General features: G+C 35.9%; 1 protein-coding gene across 1 annotated transcript in view; it reads right to left on the minus strand.

The window, feature by feature from the left end:
- Window positions 1-4,968: 4,968 nt before the first annotated feature.
- The window catches only part of DNTT (DNA nucleotidylexotransferase), an 89,079-nt gene continuing 75,759 nt past the window's right edge, over window positions 4,969-18,288 (minus strand). The window contains exon 11 of the mRNA XM_062580459.1: window positions 4,969-5,055. Within this exon, the coding sequence (XP_062436443.1) occupies window positions 4,969-5,055 (87 nt within the window). The remainder of the gene's footprint in view (window positions 5,056-18,288) is intronic.

Raw genomic sequence — 18,288 nt, forward strand, 5'->3', positions numbered from 1 at the left:
ATATAAGACAATTCATCCTAAGTAAATTAGATCTTAAAAGTGAAATTCTAACAGTGACTATGACCTGGTCTTCTCTTTTTTTAAGGAAACATCATCAGCTAAAACAAGTTATATCCAGTGCATCCTGATTAAAATAAAAGGCACTTAACATACCTACACAGCAGGAGTAAAGATTGCTTAGTTCTCTCACTAAAATGACACATTAAAAAAAAAATCTGCAAGTGTGTGTGCACACACACACACCTGCTAATTAGCTGAACTTAGAAGTGGAGAGCTCTTAAGCTCTGATTCAGCCATATGCATGATGCATACACATGACACTTTTTATAGATATGGCCCCTGTTGAGCCCTTAAAGGCAAAACTACTGGCATTGTCTCCTAGCTGGGCTGACAGCATTCCAGCAGAAGATTACCTCTCTGGAAGGTTTTCAGAGCTCCCTGTCTTCATTTGTTTATGTGACTTTCCAATTAACCTTTTAGCCCCGGGACCTGATTCTTTTTAATGGCAATTACTGCAGGAAACTGTATCACAGAAAGACATAGCTGTTTAACAGGTGAAATACTTCGTTTCACACTAAGCATAAGATGGCCTCTCATGAGAAATCCAAACAGTTCTGGCCATGAACTGTAAAAACCACATTTCATTTGGACTATAAAGTCTGCAGATCTTTGGTTTTTTTGTTTTTGTTTGCTTGCTTGTTTGTTTAATTCTGGAGTAAAATAGCAGCAGTTCTCAGGTTTCCAGTAGTTTAGCACCTCAGTGTCAGAAAATTTGGGTAGATTTGAGTTTATAATGCCAGCTGCACCAATATTCAGCTTGTAGACACAATAAGGTCTTCCCAGAGCATGTTATGCCACCTAGATTCACTGATAACATTAATTACATTATTACCCACCAATCTAAATACTCATTGCTTTTGCTTTAAAGGATTTGTTTGGAAGAGTAAAGGAAGAGTTTGGAAATAGCGTGATTTCAGATTTGGGTTTAGGTTTTTTTAGGGATATAATCACATTGCCCATACAATGTATATTTTATCATATTTGTCACTGGAAAAAAATGATTTGGGACATTTGTCAGTCACAAATTACTGCAAATCATTAAAGAAATTCAGTGGTTTTCTTCTTATTTAACTTTTACATCTCTTTTTTTTCTAGATGTGGAGTCACCAATCAATTTTTAGAGAGTTAGTTTGTAGATGCTTATAAAACCAATAATCCTTCTCTTCTTACTGCTTGCCAAATTGCCTTGGCATAGAAGCAGGGGAGGAGGGACAGACATTTTAAAAATTAACCTCCAGGGACTTTAGAACTATATTAGTTTGGTCTGATTTGTTTCTGATGAACCCATATTACCCATAATTTATCATTTTATTTTTCTCTAGGTGCTTAAAAAATAAAGCCTATTAATCATTCTAGCAATTTAATAGGTATTAAGTGTACTGGTCTGAAATTCTGTCTTTCCCTCCTTGCTTCACAAACATCAGTCCACTCTTTCTGCAAGTGTTTGTCCCTTTCCAGTCCCCCAGGCCTCACCTGTGCTTCTTGATTTCAGAAGCATCATTACCATTGATTTCAGCAGCTCCACCACACTGTAAGGAGATTTTGGTACTTTTATGGATCACGATATGTACAATTGATACAGGTTTTATATTCTTTACCCCCATCCATCCCCTCCCATTTTTCTTATATGATTTCTATGTTTTCTAGTTATAGTCCTAGTTGCCTAACTCTACTGCTACTGCTACCATTGAAATCATTACAGAGTTGAGACTGTACAGCTCTGTAGGACTGGATTTAATTGTTGCATGAAGCATCATGTTATCATTCAGAATTTACTAAAAACTGTAAAGTTATTCACTCTAGTGAATACTGTATGTGCATTTTCTTCTTGAAAATTTTCCTTATTCCCATGTATGGCTGTTGCCAGTAACATCCCTGTGCTTCCCGACTCTGCCCTTACAGTGAGTTTGGCTAGTGCTATCAATCAGAGATGATCCTGTGTCCTATGGCATGTGGGATAACAGCCTCTTCAGGATAGGTGATCATAACAGAAGCCACTGTTTTCAGAATCAGTCCATCTTGATCATCTAATTTGACCTCCTGCCTAAATCCTTGCTTAATAATAACCATAATTTTTGGTCATTCAAGATCCAGTTAGTAATCCTGTTATTCATTCTCTGTAAAATATATTCTAAGGGAAGTTCAGAAAAAAAGCAAGGAAAGAAAAGAATAAACTGATATGCTGTTTTTTTCCAATCTTGAAGGAGCTGACAGAATTTGTGTTTGGTATCTTCTCTCTCACAGGTTACACAGTTATAAGTAATGCGTAGGCAGGCAAGATGCAAGGTACACATTTCAAACATTTCTTTATATGAAAATTAGAATGTTTAATATTTCTTTTGTAGTATGAAGTATGCAGAAACAGCAGAATTGGAATGTATAATCTGTGATAAATGTTGGCCAAGTAAGAAGTGTTTTTAGATAAAGTACCATAGCTTTTGTTCTCTTGCATTAGGACTGAAAAAATCACATTGCTGCTTAAGCGTCAGCATTCTTATGCAAAATATGGAGAAGGTGCTTCATGTATCAGCATGATAAAGCATGAAGCAATGCCAGTGCTTTCTAGTTAGAGCAATTTAGAAAATAGTGTTATATTTTCAGCTCAGTTAGCAAAGTTGTACTTAAAAAGGATGAGTTTATTGGCACAGGCAAGAATAAAATACCATGCTGTTATCACATTTTTCTACTTCCTTGGTTTAGGTTTTAGAATGGTTTACAATTCAGTCCTTTTAAATATCCATTCCCCTGTTGAATAGAACCAGTAACAAAAAAATCATATTTTTTCTTGATTTCAAAATTTTCATGTAAGTATATTTGTAAAAACAATCTTGCCTATTTTTCTACTAACAACATATTATGCCTAATTTCTAGAATTTGAATTGCATATAAAATAAAATAAACCATAAAATTAGGATTACCAGAAATTATGGAATGGATTTATAGCACAGCATGAATTTCTTACTGTAAGCATGGTAGAGCCATTCTTGTTTAGCTTTCATTTCATTTTTTTCCCCCTTAAAGCTTTGGAAATCTCCCTACCTGTGAGCCAGAGGGTTGTGTGTGTAACTGTGTAAGACCCTTACTTCAAAAACTGAACCTTTGTTCAGAACTAGCCTTCATTTTTCCACAGTCACTTTTGGGCCTGATCCTGTAGCACTTTACTTAGATGAATAACTCCACTAAACTGAATGAGAGTATTTTAATGAATGGAGGAGAGGAGATAAAATGCAGGATGCATAAATTGTATCCTACAAAATTTAGGCATTGAGTATATAGAATTTTATATGCACTAATATGTTCAGAGAGTTTTTATAGTTCTGAGTCCAAAATCCATGATAATGCATTAGTTTCAGAGAAATACAGCTACTGCCTGTTTTAATAGTCAGAAAGGTAAAAATGTACACTGGAACTTTTGTTAATACTTGTACTATATTATCTATATTGTACTATATTGTGTTGTACTAACAACACAAGAGTACTTTGGGGGAGCAGCTTCTTAGAACTTCCTATTTAAGGTCATTCATCCTGTAGTTAAGCACTATATTTCTAAACCTTGGCATGTCTTACACACCCGTGAAACCTTCAGGTGAAAATTGCCATTGTTTGACAATTTGACAGGAAGCCATTACTGTCAGTAATAATTGCTGTGCGTGGCCTCCTCGTTCTGCCGTTCTCCCCCTCAGGCCAAGATGTAAATTCAGCCTTTGCAGGGAAAAAAGGGCAGTCACTTAAGAAAAAAAATTAGGTGACCAGTCGTGGTATTCCCAATCACCTTTATTCTACAAATGACAAATGAATGGTCAGTAAATAACTATGTATTAGAACAATAAATGCCCGTATTCATTAAAGGATAAATGTGTTACAAATTGGTCATTATCATCTCTGTCACAAGAGCTACTTGGAAATCTTCTGAAATCAAAATATCTCATTGGAGTACTCTCCTCAGAAAAAGTGTGTCACATCCAAGATTAACTTCTGATCAAAAGAGGAAATACCATTCCAGAACAGGCAAATATCTCAGGTAAGCTTCCCATTCCAATGCATGTTTAGCTATTATTAAATAACTAAATTTCCAGTTATCTAATTTGAGTACAGACAATTAAAAGCATTGAGCACAGAGCAGCCTCACAACTGAAGCAGTAGTTTTGGTGTAGGCATGATTCAAATCCTTAGTCAAGGTCCATCACAACCTGAATCTTCTTTAGTCCAAATTAGTACCTCAAGTTTACAAAAACATTTCCCCACAGTTGCAAACTGCTACTAGGTTATTCCACTTTTCCTTTCCAAAATACCTTCAGATGTCACATTTTCTAATTCTCTCCAACTTGTTTACAGTTTTCATAGCGTGGTGGCTCAACATAGACAAATATTACAGTGGAGGCCTCATCTTGCTGAGAATGCCAGAATAATTGCTTCATAGATCTTTCAGCCTTATATGCAGTAGCAATTTTATATATGGATTCAGTAAAATGCTTAAGAAATTCAGTTAAAGCTAAGCACGTATTTCAATAATTCTCTGAATTTTACCCCAGATATCTTGCATTATTTAAGTATTGTCATAACTAACAGTAACAAGCAAGTATTATTTACAGTAATCTTAAATTCCTATCACAAGCAAAAAAAATTCACCAGTTTCAAGTTATCCCTGAAAAATCTTCAAGTTCTACCCGTTTATAACTCCAGTGTAGAAACTTCAGAGACTCAAACTGAAAAAAATGAAAAGGATTCTGAAGAATTTAAGCTCTTCTTTTCTAGGAATATCAGCATGTATAGTGACTTGTAACTAATATATTTTTAAAGTTTTTCAGCTGCCATAGAGATTCATGTATCATATATTTCTAATGCAGACAAAGAGATAGGCACAAAGATCATTGCCTTCTGCTGATGAATGTGCACTGGAAAGTTGTTTTATGCATTCCTTTCCCATGGTTCAACATAATCCAAGCCAAGATGCACAAAGATTTCTTCCTCGCTTCCAGCTTTGAGAAAGAGCCTCTGTGAAAGAATTAAAAAAAAAAAAAAAAAAAAGAGTCAGTAAAGGTGTTAGAAGAAAATTTTCAATTGATGTTTTTTCTGTTTAAAACAGGGGTTAATTTTTGTCAGTTCTACCCATGCTATCCTCAACAAAATACATTCTTCGCATCACTATGCTCAAGGATGACCTTGAAGTGTGAAAGCAAGTTAAAAATAGTTCTAATGCTGCTGATCCTTTCACTACTAATGACTAGTTTACAACTCTTTATTTTGATTTACTTTTTCAATTCTCTGTAGATAAGTATAAGAATTGAAATAAAACCTACATTTCCCTGCCATGAGGATAAAAAGTTTGACTTTCTTAATAAGGTCATCAGTGTTATATACATTACTATTGTAATGTTCTCTATAGATGCATTCAAGATGATTCACAGTTACACTAGGTATGTATAATTAAACATTAAAAGTGGCAAAAAGGTTTTCGAATTTCTTATATAGAAGGTTCATCTGAAAAGACAAAATATTCCATCTAGAAAAGCAAGCTGCAAATGAGGGAACAGCAACTATAGTTGGGTTTTCACATACATACCCCCAATAAATATTTTATAGTAAAATTCAGTTTTGCTTCTGTGTATATGGGCTTCTTATAATGTAGTACATCATTCTTTCACAGGATCCACAGAGAGGCCCTACCTTCACTAAGATGACTGATACAGGAAAGTACATCGCATTCCTTTCATCACTGAAGTACACCATCAATTTCAAAAGCTGCTAGGGTAGATGAACATTAAAATAGGATGAACCTCACTATTTGGAGGAGTTCAGAAGGAAGAAAGAAATCATTTCTGTTGAATAACGATACTAAAATTTCAGCAGCTCCTGAATCATTTGAAGATAAATCTAACTGGTGTCCAGTTCTGAACAATCTCAAACTCCAGGATCACAAAAACTTCAGGGTTAGGTTTTGTAATCTTCTAGATTTACTTTGTGCTGAAAGAGAAGAGGACTGGAGAATTACCCACTGATGAACTCCCCTGAGTCTGGAGAATCTCTGACTGCTGTACAGTCTAGGGCACATCTATGCTGCCACCATTTCTTTCTTTGCTGCCAAGCACTGCCTCTGGGAGGGCTATGCTGTAATCCTGCGTACCCCTGTGAATGGACAGCAAGAAGAGTCCAGAACTAGATTGCAGCAAGCCCGTGGTATGGTGGAATAACTTCTGGCACTGCAAACTACCAATATTTTCTTCTTTCTCCCCCTGTCCTCTCCTTCTTGACCTCCTAAACACCATGACCTGAATGGTGCTTCCCTATCTGCTACTCCCACTGTGACTCTGTAACTAAAGCATCTTGGTAAGCAGTGGACAGGGGAGATAGCAGATTACTGGAACAGACCTGCCTGTGGTGGCTGCTGCTTCTCTCTTCCTTCAAATTCCCTGTCAAACCCCTTAATTAGTCTCCAGAGAAGAGCATCAACACTGATAGGAAAGAATTGGGGTGCAGCTTGGCCAAGTTATAGGGCCTCAGGGAGTATGAAGGCTCCATAGCACTGTTTAAACTGCTGCCACAATGGAAGGAAAGCAGAAAAGAAGGATGAGCCAAAAAGAAAAACACTGAGCACAAGACAGCCTCATTCTGCCCTTGAAATATGCTTGGGCATCACAAGCGAAATCTGTTTCACCATTTTGGACCCATTGGCTTATTGATATTCTCTGTTAATCCCATGATTTCTATATCTCAGTCCTGTCAGAACCTGCAGTTTTGCCCGGCCATAATGAACTCCCATAATGAAACGAGTTCATAAGAACTGAACTCCCAAAGTGAAACATCACTCTCAGTCAACTGAATTCAAACTTTATCAGGGGTTCAACCAAATCAGAAACCTGTTTCCACCTCACTATAGGGGTATTTAAAATTAAGGTCTAAATCCAGCTGTGCTGTAAAGGCTCGTCTTTCATTGATACCGATTATTCCAACAGCCAGGGTGGTCAAGCTGGCAACTTTCTTAACAGCCATTTTTCAGTGCCACAAGACAGAATGAAAGCCAGTGTAACTATGCTGGAAAGGCTAGAAGATTAGAAAGCAAAATGGAGTGGTAGAGGTCAGATGCTCCTAAGTGAATTGAGCTAGAAGACTTTGAAGCTAAAATGAGCTGCAGAGGATAATGTAAGGTACGAGTTCTACTCTTTCTAGGTTCCCATCTAGATAAATAAGTATTTAAAAGCGGTTCTGGCTGATATACTCTTGAATCCATCCTAAGTTATTAAGTCTTTTCTCTGTCTTGGAAAGTTACTGCTATATGGTAAAATAATAGGGATTTAGAACTGTTTCATTTTAGTAGTATTCCACTAGCAGCCCAAAAAACTCCAATGAAACAGTGTCTTTCACACTGCAGTCAATGGCACTGCATTAAGACCTACCATAAAGACATTGATTTCAGGTAGTGATACACACCACATGGATTAGACATTTTTCACCAGAGTGCATAGTAGAAGTGCTTAACAAGCTATAAGAAGTTTTCCATTTTTCCACAATGAACTTTGTCTGTATAAGATAATTTCCATATGCAAACATGTCATATCAGAAATTTGAAGGAAAAAAAATGGCCCTTTATTTCAGGGATTTTTTTTTTAATAAATCTAGGCAAACATGATGTAGCCTTTTGCTTCAATACCTGTAGAATTAAAGCAGGCTCCGTTTTTTTTAAGATATTTTATCCTCCTGCATGAAGTTCTCAGTGTATATATATTTAGCCTACCAAGAATTGCTAGAGCATGAAAAGCTGAAAATAATCATATAGCCATAATGAATTTCTGATTCAAAATCTTGTCTGTAATAGTATAAACTGCTTTTAAAGAATAAACAAAGTAAGTTCTTTTTTCTAAGAAGTTTAAATGGCAAATTCTAGAATAAAAAGTATCTACAGAAAAGACTCATTAGAGGGGGAAAAAACGATCCTTTTTCATATAGACAGGACTAGAAAAATAGTAGAAGAGAAGAAGTGAACAGGGTTGAAAAGAAAAAAAGAAAAGAAAAGAAAAGAGAAAAGAAAGGAAAAGAAAAGAAAAGGAAAAAAATAGGTTGAGCACTGCCCTTCAAGTAGCATTACCAGACATATTTCTTCACTTTCTTCACTAGAGCACGTCCTTGGAGGACAGGACTTGACTTTTAGGTATGCTTTTTTTTTTTTTTTTTTTTTTTAACTGTTACTATGAACAAGGGAAGGCAATCCATACATAAATTATTGCAAAAAAGTTAAACAAGAAAAAAGATCTTACACCTGTAGACATATGTTATAGGTACTGTTTTATAGAAGCACTTCATATCTCTGGGATTCTAAATTACACACCATATTTTTTGTTCTGTCACTTTATATTTTTCTGCAAGCAAAACTCATTTCATTTTTTTGACAGGTAAAATTTCTAATACAGAGTAGCTGATGCTGAATACCATTCTCAGTAGCTACAAGCCATGTTTCTAAATGAATCTCTAGTTGATATCTGCCGACCGCTTTAGTAATGTAAGTGTTATTAATGTTAATCATCACCTATTATTTTGCCTCTTTGTCAATCTATGCAGAGCTTACACAGGGATGCAAATTTGATTATTGCTTTCAGTACTGTTCTTTTTTTCTCTTCTTTTGCCTTTTTCTCAGAAGAAAAAGTAAGTAATGAATTGCCTGCCCAGTTGTGAAATTTTTGCAGCTTCTTGCTGATATTCAACAGAGTTAAGCCCAAACAACATCAATCAAACTTAAAAAAAAAAAAAAAAAAAAAAAAAAAAAACCACACTCTGGAGCAGTGATATCACTCTACTTTTATCCCATTTAATGAATTCTGTTATTTCAGTAGATGTAAATATTATATTTGTGGTTGTAAACATGACCATTAACTATACTTAGTGTAGAATAACTGCCATCCAAATGTTTTATGTGAACTGCTACTTCTTTTCATTTTATTCATTAATGATCAATTTTTTGAAAAAAATAAATTGCCAATTTTGGGATAAAAAAGAACCAGAGAGTGAAGACTCAGAGCTAGCACTACATGAGGATTTCATAACTAGCACTGCCAAAGTTCAAACAGGTGTTGTACTATTTTTATTGTCATTTGGTTTTATTTTACATTTTAATACAGTGAAATCAGCTAAACAAAATTATTAATCAATAAAGTAGATTTCTATTTCTAGTATAGATCAGGATAGGCTAACAGTGCATCTTTCTTTTGAGGGTCAAATACTGATTTTACTGATTTTGTATATGTATCATTTAAAGAATATAAGATGTTGAAAGCACTGAGGAACACCCTGAACCTCTTCCCTTCTTCCATTTTGAGAGTGTCTCTTAAACCTACATATCAAGACAGGAAACCTTAGTACTCCCTTAAAAAGTGGTTAGCAGTTTGTCCTATAAAGACACAGAAGAAAAGATATCCTCCAAAATCTGAAATTAGTGGAAATATCTGTGTAGAAATTCTTGATTTTCCACATGAAACACAAAGGATCCTGCTATTCTGTGAAAATTCAGGCCATTAGATAATCTAGTTTGTTGAACAACCTGTACTTTCACTTTCACTGAACCTAGATAAATTCTTTAAGCTGTTAAAGTGAAATTGTACAGCTTGCACCCTCAGGCCACACTTGCCTCGTTTGTGGCCATCCACCTTCCTTTCCGCTGCTTGCTTGGGAAGGGAAAACGCTGCAATGATCGCAACCTCCCAACACTGCACCGACCAAGAGAAAGCTCTGCAGAGCTCGCTCACTCAGGAGACGCAGAAGCGGTTGAATTCACTGGCTCTGCCAGTTTTGTGTATGCTCCAGGCCTACACATGCTCTTCCTCAATATTAACTCACCCTTCTGGAAAGGCACACATTTAATCAGATTCCACATAGAGTCATATTCTACTATTATTACCAAATAACTTGGTAATAACAGCATATTACAAAATACTAAATTGAGTAATCTCTCATAACTGGCTAACAGTATAAATAACTCTTAGCCTGTTGCTGTGGCATTTTATTACCTGTTTTTCCCATTCTCAAGGTGAACTTCGGAAGCTGGCCTGTGAAAGCAAATACCCCAAAATAATAGCCAAGGGGAGCACATAGACAATATCACTGATGAAGGTGGACTTAGTGCTTCTGAACAAGCACCTGCTAGAAAGCAAAATCCTTCCAATTGTTATGTACAAAGTACATGCAGCACATGTATGCACTCATCAATTTTGAATGGGAGACTCGTGGTGGAAATTTCAGTGATTCAATTCCCTATTTAAATCCTTGTCATCCTTTGTATTAGCTAAGAAGCCATCTCTAGCTATGAAGTTTCCTATAACATTGCTGGTCTAATTCTACTTACTTTTTTTTTATACCCCCACCCTCCCCCCACACACATATATACATACAGACACACACACACACACACACACACACATATATGTATTATTTGAAAGTTCATTCTTAAATAAAGTGTAGCAAAAATAAGTCCTTTCAAAGAGCAAATGATTTCGTTCCATTTTTCATACCCGTTTCATAGTGCAAACTTCGTTGCTGTACAGCAGTAGCTCAGAAAGAATGCAGTCATGCCCCAGCGGATTTCATTATCCTTTGGAAACCTATGACATGGTGGAGGAGGCAACCTCCTTCTTTTGCGGGAGACCCTGAAAGCCATAATCATTAAGGTCCCTCTGGGCTCTTTCTGACATACTGTTTCATCAAATAAAATGGGAGTGGGAGAAACACAGACAGAGTATTGCCAGCAGTATTTTCTTTGCAAATTAGAAAGGCAGTGTTTGATAAGGCTTGGCCCCTGGAGAAGTTTTGGGGAATACCATTAACATATACATTTACTCTAACCTTTCCTTTGTATCCCAATAATGTTGCGTACTTTAAAATGCCAAGCTCTTACACAGGATAGTTAGTGATTTTCTCATTTAAATTTGGTCTGCTCTCACTACTGTTTATGTGGAGTGCGGCATGTGACATCTATCTACATTAGCCTAATTACCTTACTATTTGCTTCTCATTTTTAAATTATTAAAATGGAGATATAAGTGGCAGCATGATAATCTGTAATGTTTTCAGTATACTGAATGATAAATACGAAGTAGACCAAACCCCCATCGCTTTATATGTCTGGAATTATCACAGTGGCAGTAAGCACGACAAGGACAAATAAACAAAAGAAAATAATAGGACAGACTGTCATTTGAAAATCTGGAACTTAACTGCCCGTTGTGCTTGGAGCCAGTACATTTTAAATATCAGTTTTGTGCGTAAAGTCAATTCTAGATGAAAGCTGCTAACAACAGCACTTGCTTAATAAACCACTGTTAAAAGATACCAATGCATCTTACATGTATCTTACACATCTGTTTGTCACTAGTGAAGTGCCCAGTTAAAGACTTTTTTAATAACTAGTTAGGAATAATGGAAAGATGATGCTACTTACATTGCTTGCAATATCTTCCAAAATCTGAAATCACATCTCTATGAATGAAAGGCCAGTGCATTCAGTGGAGCAGAGATTTACAGATTACAGAGCATACTGACATAAGTTTATTATACTAAACGTGCAAAGCTGTGGAGTTGTTCACAGTCCCTATTCCATTGATGCTGTTTGCTCAAATAGTATATGAACCAGATGAAAAAATATGAATAGCTGGAAATGATTGCATCACCACCTACAATTCTTGTATAAAAGCAGTGGTTCTGTTCAAACCAAAGCACAGTCCTTAGATAGAATAAATCACCGTCCCTAACAAAAAACACTGAAGTTGAGAATGCAAACATTGAAGACTGCTAGAGCATTACCAGCTTTCTAACAGTTTTAATCCCACCTGCCTGTCCTGGGTAGTATTTGGTACTGTATCAAGACAATATAACAAATTTACTCCAACCATCAGCCAAAAAGCAAGAATGAAAGGGTCCCTAGAACAGAGATTAATAGAAAGAGAATATGAGGGAGAAGCAATATCTAGCTAAATTTTTTCAAATCTTAACAAAGTTCTGAAACAGATTGAATTAAAAAAGGTTTTGTTTCATCTTAATGGCTTTCTGCAAGAACAAGTTTCCGAGAGTGAGGTGCAGATAGTGACCTGCTAAGTGGCTCAGAAAAAATACCTGCTGGGGAGAAAGGTGAGGAAGGATGTTGCAAATTTGCAGTATTTCAATCACTTTCTGTTCACAAATAGTATACTAGCAAAAAGCGATTCCACCCTCCACATTATCAAAAGTGATCACTTCCTGCTCATTGCAGCAGTAGTTGCTTGCAAAGCTTGTGCATTGCTAATCGGGCCAGCCAGCAGCCCTGAAAGATATTATCCACACAGTTAAAAGAAATCTATGAGAAAATACATAAAAACCTCTCTACAGCATGAGAAGGAACAGATTTCAAAGAAACATTTTGTTCAGGTTGTTACCCTGTGCTTGCATCTATATTTGACTTTCCTAGCTTAAAGGCAAGCAATATTACTTGATTAGCATGATCTATAATACAAGTGTAAGTGAAATCTAGCTTCTCTCAAGCATGTTTCCTTCAAATCTTTGAATATCCAGCTCCATGCTGTTTTCTACACGTTACTATGTATAATTTGAATCAGACAGTATCACCCTAACCAGGACAGGAACTGTAATTTTATATGCCCCCCAAAATTCCTATGGTCCTATATACAAATTTTTACAAAAATAAACAGGAGCCCAATCCTGCCATCAAGACTTAAAAAATTCTTGGCTTCAGTGGCAAAATTTGGAGATATGGCTGTTTGCCCAGTGTCTATGAGTCTTTTCTTTCAGCAGATTGATATGACCCTGTTCAAGTTCCACGTATTTATGCATTTGCATGAAAGTGTGATGCCCCTGCATGAGCATTTCCCTCTGCCATGCATGTCCATCGTGCTCTGTTATGCAGCCTGCATCCAGCATCACCACCAGCTCCACTCCCACTTTACTGACAGATACTGCCTGAAGCGAAGGCATACTTTGCAAACAGTGTTCAGATAGCCAGCTATTTTCTCTTCCTTTTTAATGCTACTGTTAACTTCACAAGAGGAAAGGCTGTACTTCTTTGGTGGAAAACAAATTTGCTCAGAGCTTCAGTTTAGCAAATCCTTTACAATTTTACTCCAGTTACAGCCTCAGAATTATGTAAAGCAATTGTAGAGAAAGAGTTACAGCAGATCCATAAATTCCTGCAGTACACTGAGCAATACGAGGTTCAGCATCTTAAATCTTCAATGAAAGTATGGGAATGCAGTGTACCATCAATCCATAAAATGGTGTCTGCTTCTTTGAGATCATTAGCTGACTTATTAAGGTGGACAGAACGGTAGCAAGGATCACTTGTAATCAGTAACTTTCACAGCTAGCTAAATGATTTTCCAATTACAGAGGGCGACAGCAAGAAAAGACTAAAAAAATACAAGCAAAGTGATTTCAAGAGAAAAAACATGTACAATTCTGTAATTACATAAGGGGTTTTAAATCATTGTATTCAGTGATTACGTTGTATAGTATGAACTTTGTCAGAAAGTTACATGGAAAAATCAAACTTCTCATTGGTCTTGATACTCATACTACCAGCCAGCCTGAGGGAGAACATCTATTCCATCAGTAGCGAGTGAGACAATATTCTCAGAATAAGGTACTGCTTGATAAGAAGAGGAGGCAGAATCAAGCCCTAAGGAATTATTCAATAACTATGTATTAGTGTTTTTCACTCTGAATTGTATTTATCTTCATTATGATCAACATATTTTTTACATTTTGTTGATTACTGTAATATCTGAGCAGCTTCCATTACTTCCCTAAGCCATACAATTAACAACCATCAGGTGTTTTTCCTTCCGTCTCTTTTCCCATCTTTTCTTCTTCGTTTTTTGAGAGGTTTTGTTTTGAGGCTGGGTGTTAGTGACTTTTGCTTTGCTTGTAGTTAGACATTTTGCTAAATATTTATGGTATGTTTATGAATGAGACTAACAGCACAAACAATTCCATGATAATTAGAGACCATAAATCCTGAAGAATTATTTGTGCTAGCAATGTGAAGTATTTCATCAAGTTCAATAGTAATATTCTACAGTACTGTGTATACGCTGTGCGCTTTCTCTTTGATGATAACGTAACAGCTTTCAGTAGCAAATAATCTGAAGTGTCTCTGACATTTTATTATGCTCCAAATATAAATTTCATGTTTAACTGGTATTTTCTGTAGTAATATTCACATTACTATGCCTGCTTTAATCAGTTCCTGATGCAGCTACAAATAAGATGACAAATAAGTCAGAGGGAAAAAATGTCTCTTTGAAATGATGTTATAACAAACCATGATTGAAAAACAGTATTACAAGCATTACCCATTGACTCAGTACCCCCAGGCAAAATCATGTGTAATGATATTAATGCAGAATAGTGCAGTGGAATTTATTCTAATAATTCTGGACATGAATAAATTTTGAATATAATAGAAGCCAGAATCATAAATTCTCATTTCATTTTACGGCGGGACATGTCCTGTGCTTTTAATCAAAAATGTCATAGTTGAATTTTTCACTCTGTAACTATTCTATAACTTTAGTTATAGATGTATTCTGAACAACCACAAGTCAATTCACTGAGAAAAATAGATTAATCAGGCTCATATTAGGATATGCTAGGCAGCTATCCTAACAAAACATCTTCAGGCTTAAGATAATCCTTCGCTTTCCTACATACAATCAAAGTACTCATTGCAAGTAGCTTTACTGAAGGAGAAACAAAAATACCAGGGCTGAACAGGTGACATTTGGTACTTTGAAAAATAAAATATTAAATAACATTTATATTAACTTTTGTCTTAACTGAATAAGCATTTTTTCATTTGCTAGAATTAATTTGTAAACACAAAACAGAACTATTCTCTGGTTAAAAAGACAGATGCATGGTCGCTTTTTTGCAAGACACTAAATAGCTATGTATCCATCTCCCATTATGATTTTAACATTTAAAAATATTCCACAATAAATAAAGACAATAACGTATTATCATTCAGAATATGAAAACATATTTTCAATTTTGGCACACAAAGGCAAGAGGAACTTGGAACCTCCTATCCAACAGCCAGGCTGTTTTAACATATTAAATAGCAAATTGGTATACACAAAGAACAGCTTCCTTGCAAATAACAAGAATACTGTATTTTTTGCCCCCTATAGTCCTCTGACAAACTGCATCCTATCACAAAGTCATTGAAATGATTAACATGGACTACTTGCTTTTCTAGGTTAGCTGTATTTCTGTTTTGTTTGAAGACAATGATATTTACAGTAACTTTTCCTTGTCAAATAGTGTTTAGCTGGCTCGTTGTATTTGTCCTTATAAAGCTTCCTAGGAATGACTGCAACAAGAAAAACACACAGCACCCCAGGTTTTATGAAGCACAGTTGAGTGTAATTCATACAGGATTATTATAAACAAACTATTTTGAAAGAACATTATTGAAATTGCAAAGTCAAAGACCTGCAATTTAAGAAATCCCAGAATGTGATTGATAGCATTATCACCTTAATTCAATTTTCTAATGTATATGCATTGAGACATAGCGTTCTTGTTCTCTGAAGGAATCCTGATTTCTTCAATTCGTTTAATATATGTAATCCTTTTTTACTAGTCAGGAAATATGCTGTGTCACAGGGCTCACAATTGTTTCATGACGGCACTGACGGGAATCTTGGGCTGCAGGTTAACGTGAGACCAACTTGGGAGAGAGCTCCATCTCTTCCCTGCTTATCTGTATCGAGTCTGGCCTTGGTCTCTCCCCTCAGATTTCTCATGTAACTTCAGGCTCTACCAGGCCACACCCAGGTAAACCAAGATAAACTTGGTTTACTCAGTTTTTTGAGATATTCAGAAGTTTACACGGTTCTAACTTCCAACTTTTTTAGAGCATTAGCCTGATGAATTTATTAACTTTTTTATTCTACCAAGTGAAATGAAACACTTGAAAATGATTTGCTCTGCACTGCCCTAGAAACAAAAATAGTCAAAATATTTTGGATCTGCACATATTTATAAATTTTGAGAGCTCTCTCTTTTCACTAGCAATCCAGGCTTTACTGAACACACCATGCAAAGGAAACAGTAATTAGGTATGCTTATCTTTGTGTTAGGTACAACTTGCAACTGTACAACAACAAAGATATTAAATTTAGATAAATATATACATGAACTACATATAGACTTAGTAAAAATGACCTATTTTATGTGATTTGTGAGACATTTAACCTGCTAAGAGAACAGTGGGGAGAAGTACACTTTGGAAGAAAATGCATAATCATTTTTTAATTTATCAAGGGTAAAAAGTACATTACTTTAATTCTTAGTTTTTAAAAACAGACCAGGTGCAAAAAGAATAAATCCTCCAAATCCCACATGTAATTGCCACTTTGCTGAGAAAGATAAAAAAAATTAGAAAGAAAATGAAAGTATGTGCATCTGTCTACAGTGACTCAGTGTTTAGTTGTAGAAATGATTATGCGAACAACTCTGCACTGGAAATCAATATTATAAATTTGGATCTTTATGTTTACTTTACTTTTAATCCAGTCATTATTGCAGCCATCTAAAGCAAACTCTGCAGCTGCAGCGCATTTAATTCATTAAGATGTTCAAAGCTGACTGTCCCACTGTTATAACTTTATAATTTTAGAACAGCATCTGCCAAAATAATACTATAACATTCAGTTTTTAAAGAATCTTAAAAAAATGCCTTGGCAAAGTAAAATTCTGCAGGTACCTGCAGCAAAAGACTGTAGAACAAACATTCTCAGATGACACAAGAGAACTACCTTTGAGACTATAGCTGTTGAACACACGGTTGAACACACATATGAATACTACATGTCTTTATGTTATAAAATGAAGGCATAGAGTCATAGCCAGCTCTTCTTGCCATTGATGTATGTTTTTGAGCTGTCACATATTTGGTAGAGATAGAAGAGAATCAATGCTTAGAAAACAAAAATGGCTTTTTTTTTTTTTTTTTTTTTTTTTTTAATTAAGGGACCTTCTTACAAAGAAGGAGGAAGTGCGAGTGACAGTGACAGTCCAACAATCTGCAATCTGCCTGGCTTCCTCCGAGCTGCTTCTGTCCTGTCCAAATTCCTGTGCAGCTATAGCTTTCCTTTTAACTATTTTTACTGTTGTTTTCAGTTTTGCATATGAATGTACTAACCAATGCAACATATGGACATAATTTTTCCCACCAACTCAGTCACTGTCACTAGAGCCTACTCATCCCTAAAGTTATTCACTTTATCTAGTCTAGATTGTTACCACATTTTGTTGTCCTTGTTCACATTTTGTTGATGACTTGCTACTCATGCACCTCCTTTCATATGACTCCACTACATAAGAGTCTTTTCTAAAATTGTGTTAGTGAGTCTTGGCCATGGCCTTCATTGCTAGTACTTTTGCTTTTGTTTCGTCCCCATTCTTGTCATATAACTTGTGCTTGACTGCAACTGCTTGGCTGCCTTTTATTCTGAAAAGTAAGATTTTTTTTCTCATGGATTCTCATGATTCTCAGTTCTTACTCCCTAGTCACTGTAGTTACCCACTTGTTTTGGCTTTGTGTTGACAGTGTCTACATGTTATTCTGCTCTGCTGTAGTGCACTCACCACCTCATAAGCAGATCCTTCGTTGTGGGGACTCACAGCCTGTCATTCAAGGAGGACAACAGTGTTCTGACATTTCTGCAGAGTGGGTTAGGACTGAAGAATCTCCTGATTTCATACATTATGCACTCTCACACCATTCCAGTTTTGCCATATCACTGGATGTCTCACAGGTTTGTCTCAAGCTTATTTCTTCATAAGTTGTGATATGTAGAGTTTATTGTATCAGCTCTTCAGTTTGCGATGATCACCATGTACTTTATTTACAAAAGCATTCTACCTTTGAGAGTGCCCATCTCCCTTCTCATCAGCTAACGGGGGATAATCTCCTGTGATACTTGCTGCTTACAACCCGACCACTCCTGATTCTACTTCAGCTCTTTCCTTCTTCGAAAGTTTCCCAGACTAAGAGAATCTTTGATGCAGAGCCCTGCAGTACGTGGTCCTTTCTGTTCACCAGTTTATGTAACTCCAAATGATAGCATCTCATCTTTGGTTTTCTATTGACAGCCTGAATTTCACCATTAACATTAGAGTATTTTTATTATGTAGCATCACATTTCTCCAGACTAATACTGCTATTTATACATATTGCCTGTTTTATAC

Source organism: Rhea pennata, chromosome 7, assembly GCF_028389875.1.
Source record: "Rhea pennata isolate bPtePen1 chromosome 7, bPtePen1.pri, whole genome shotgun sequence".
Classification (NCBI taxonomy): Eukaryota; Metazoa; Chordata; class Aves; order Rheiformes; family Rheidae; genus Rhea; species Rhea pennata.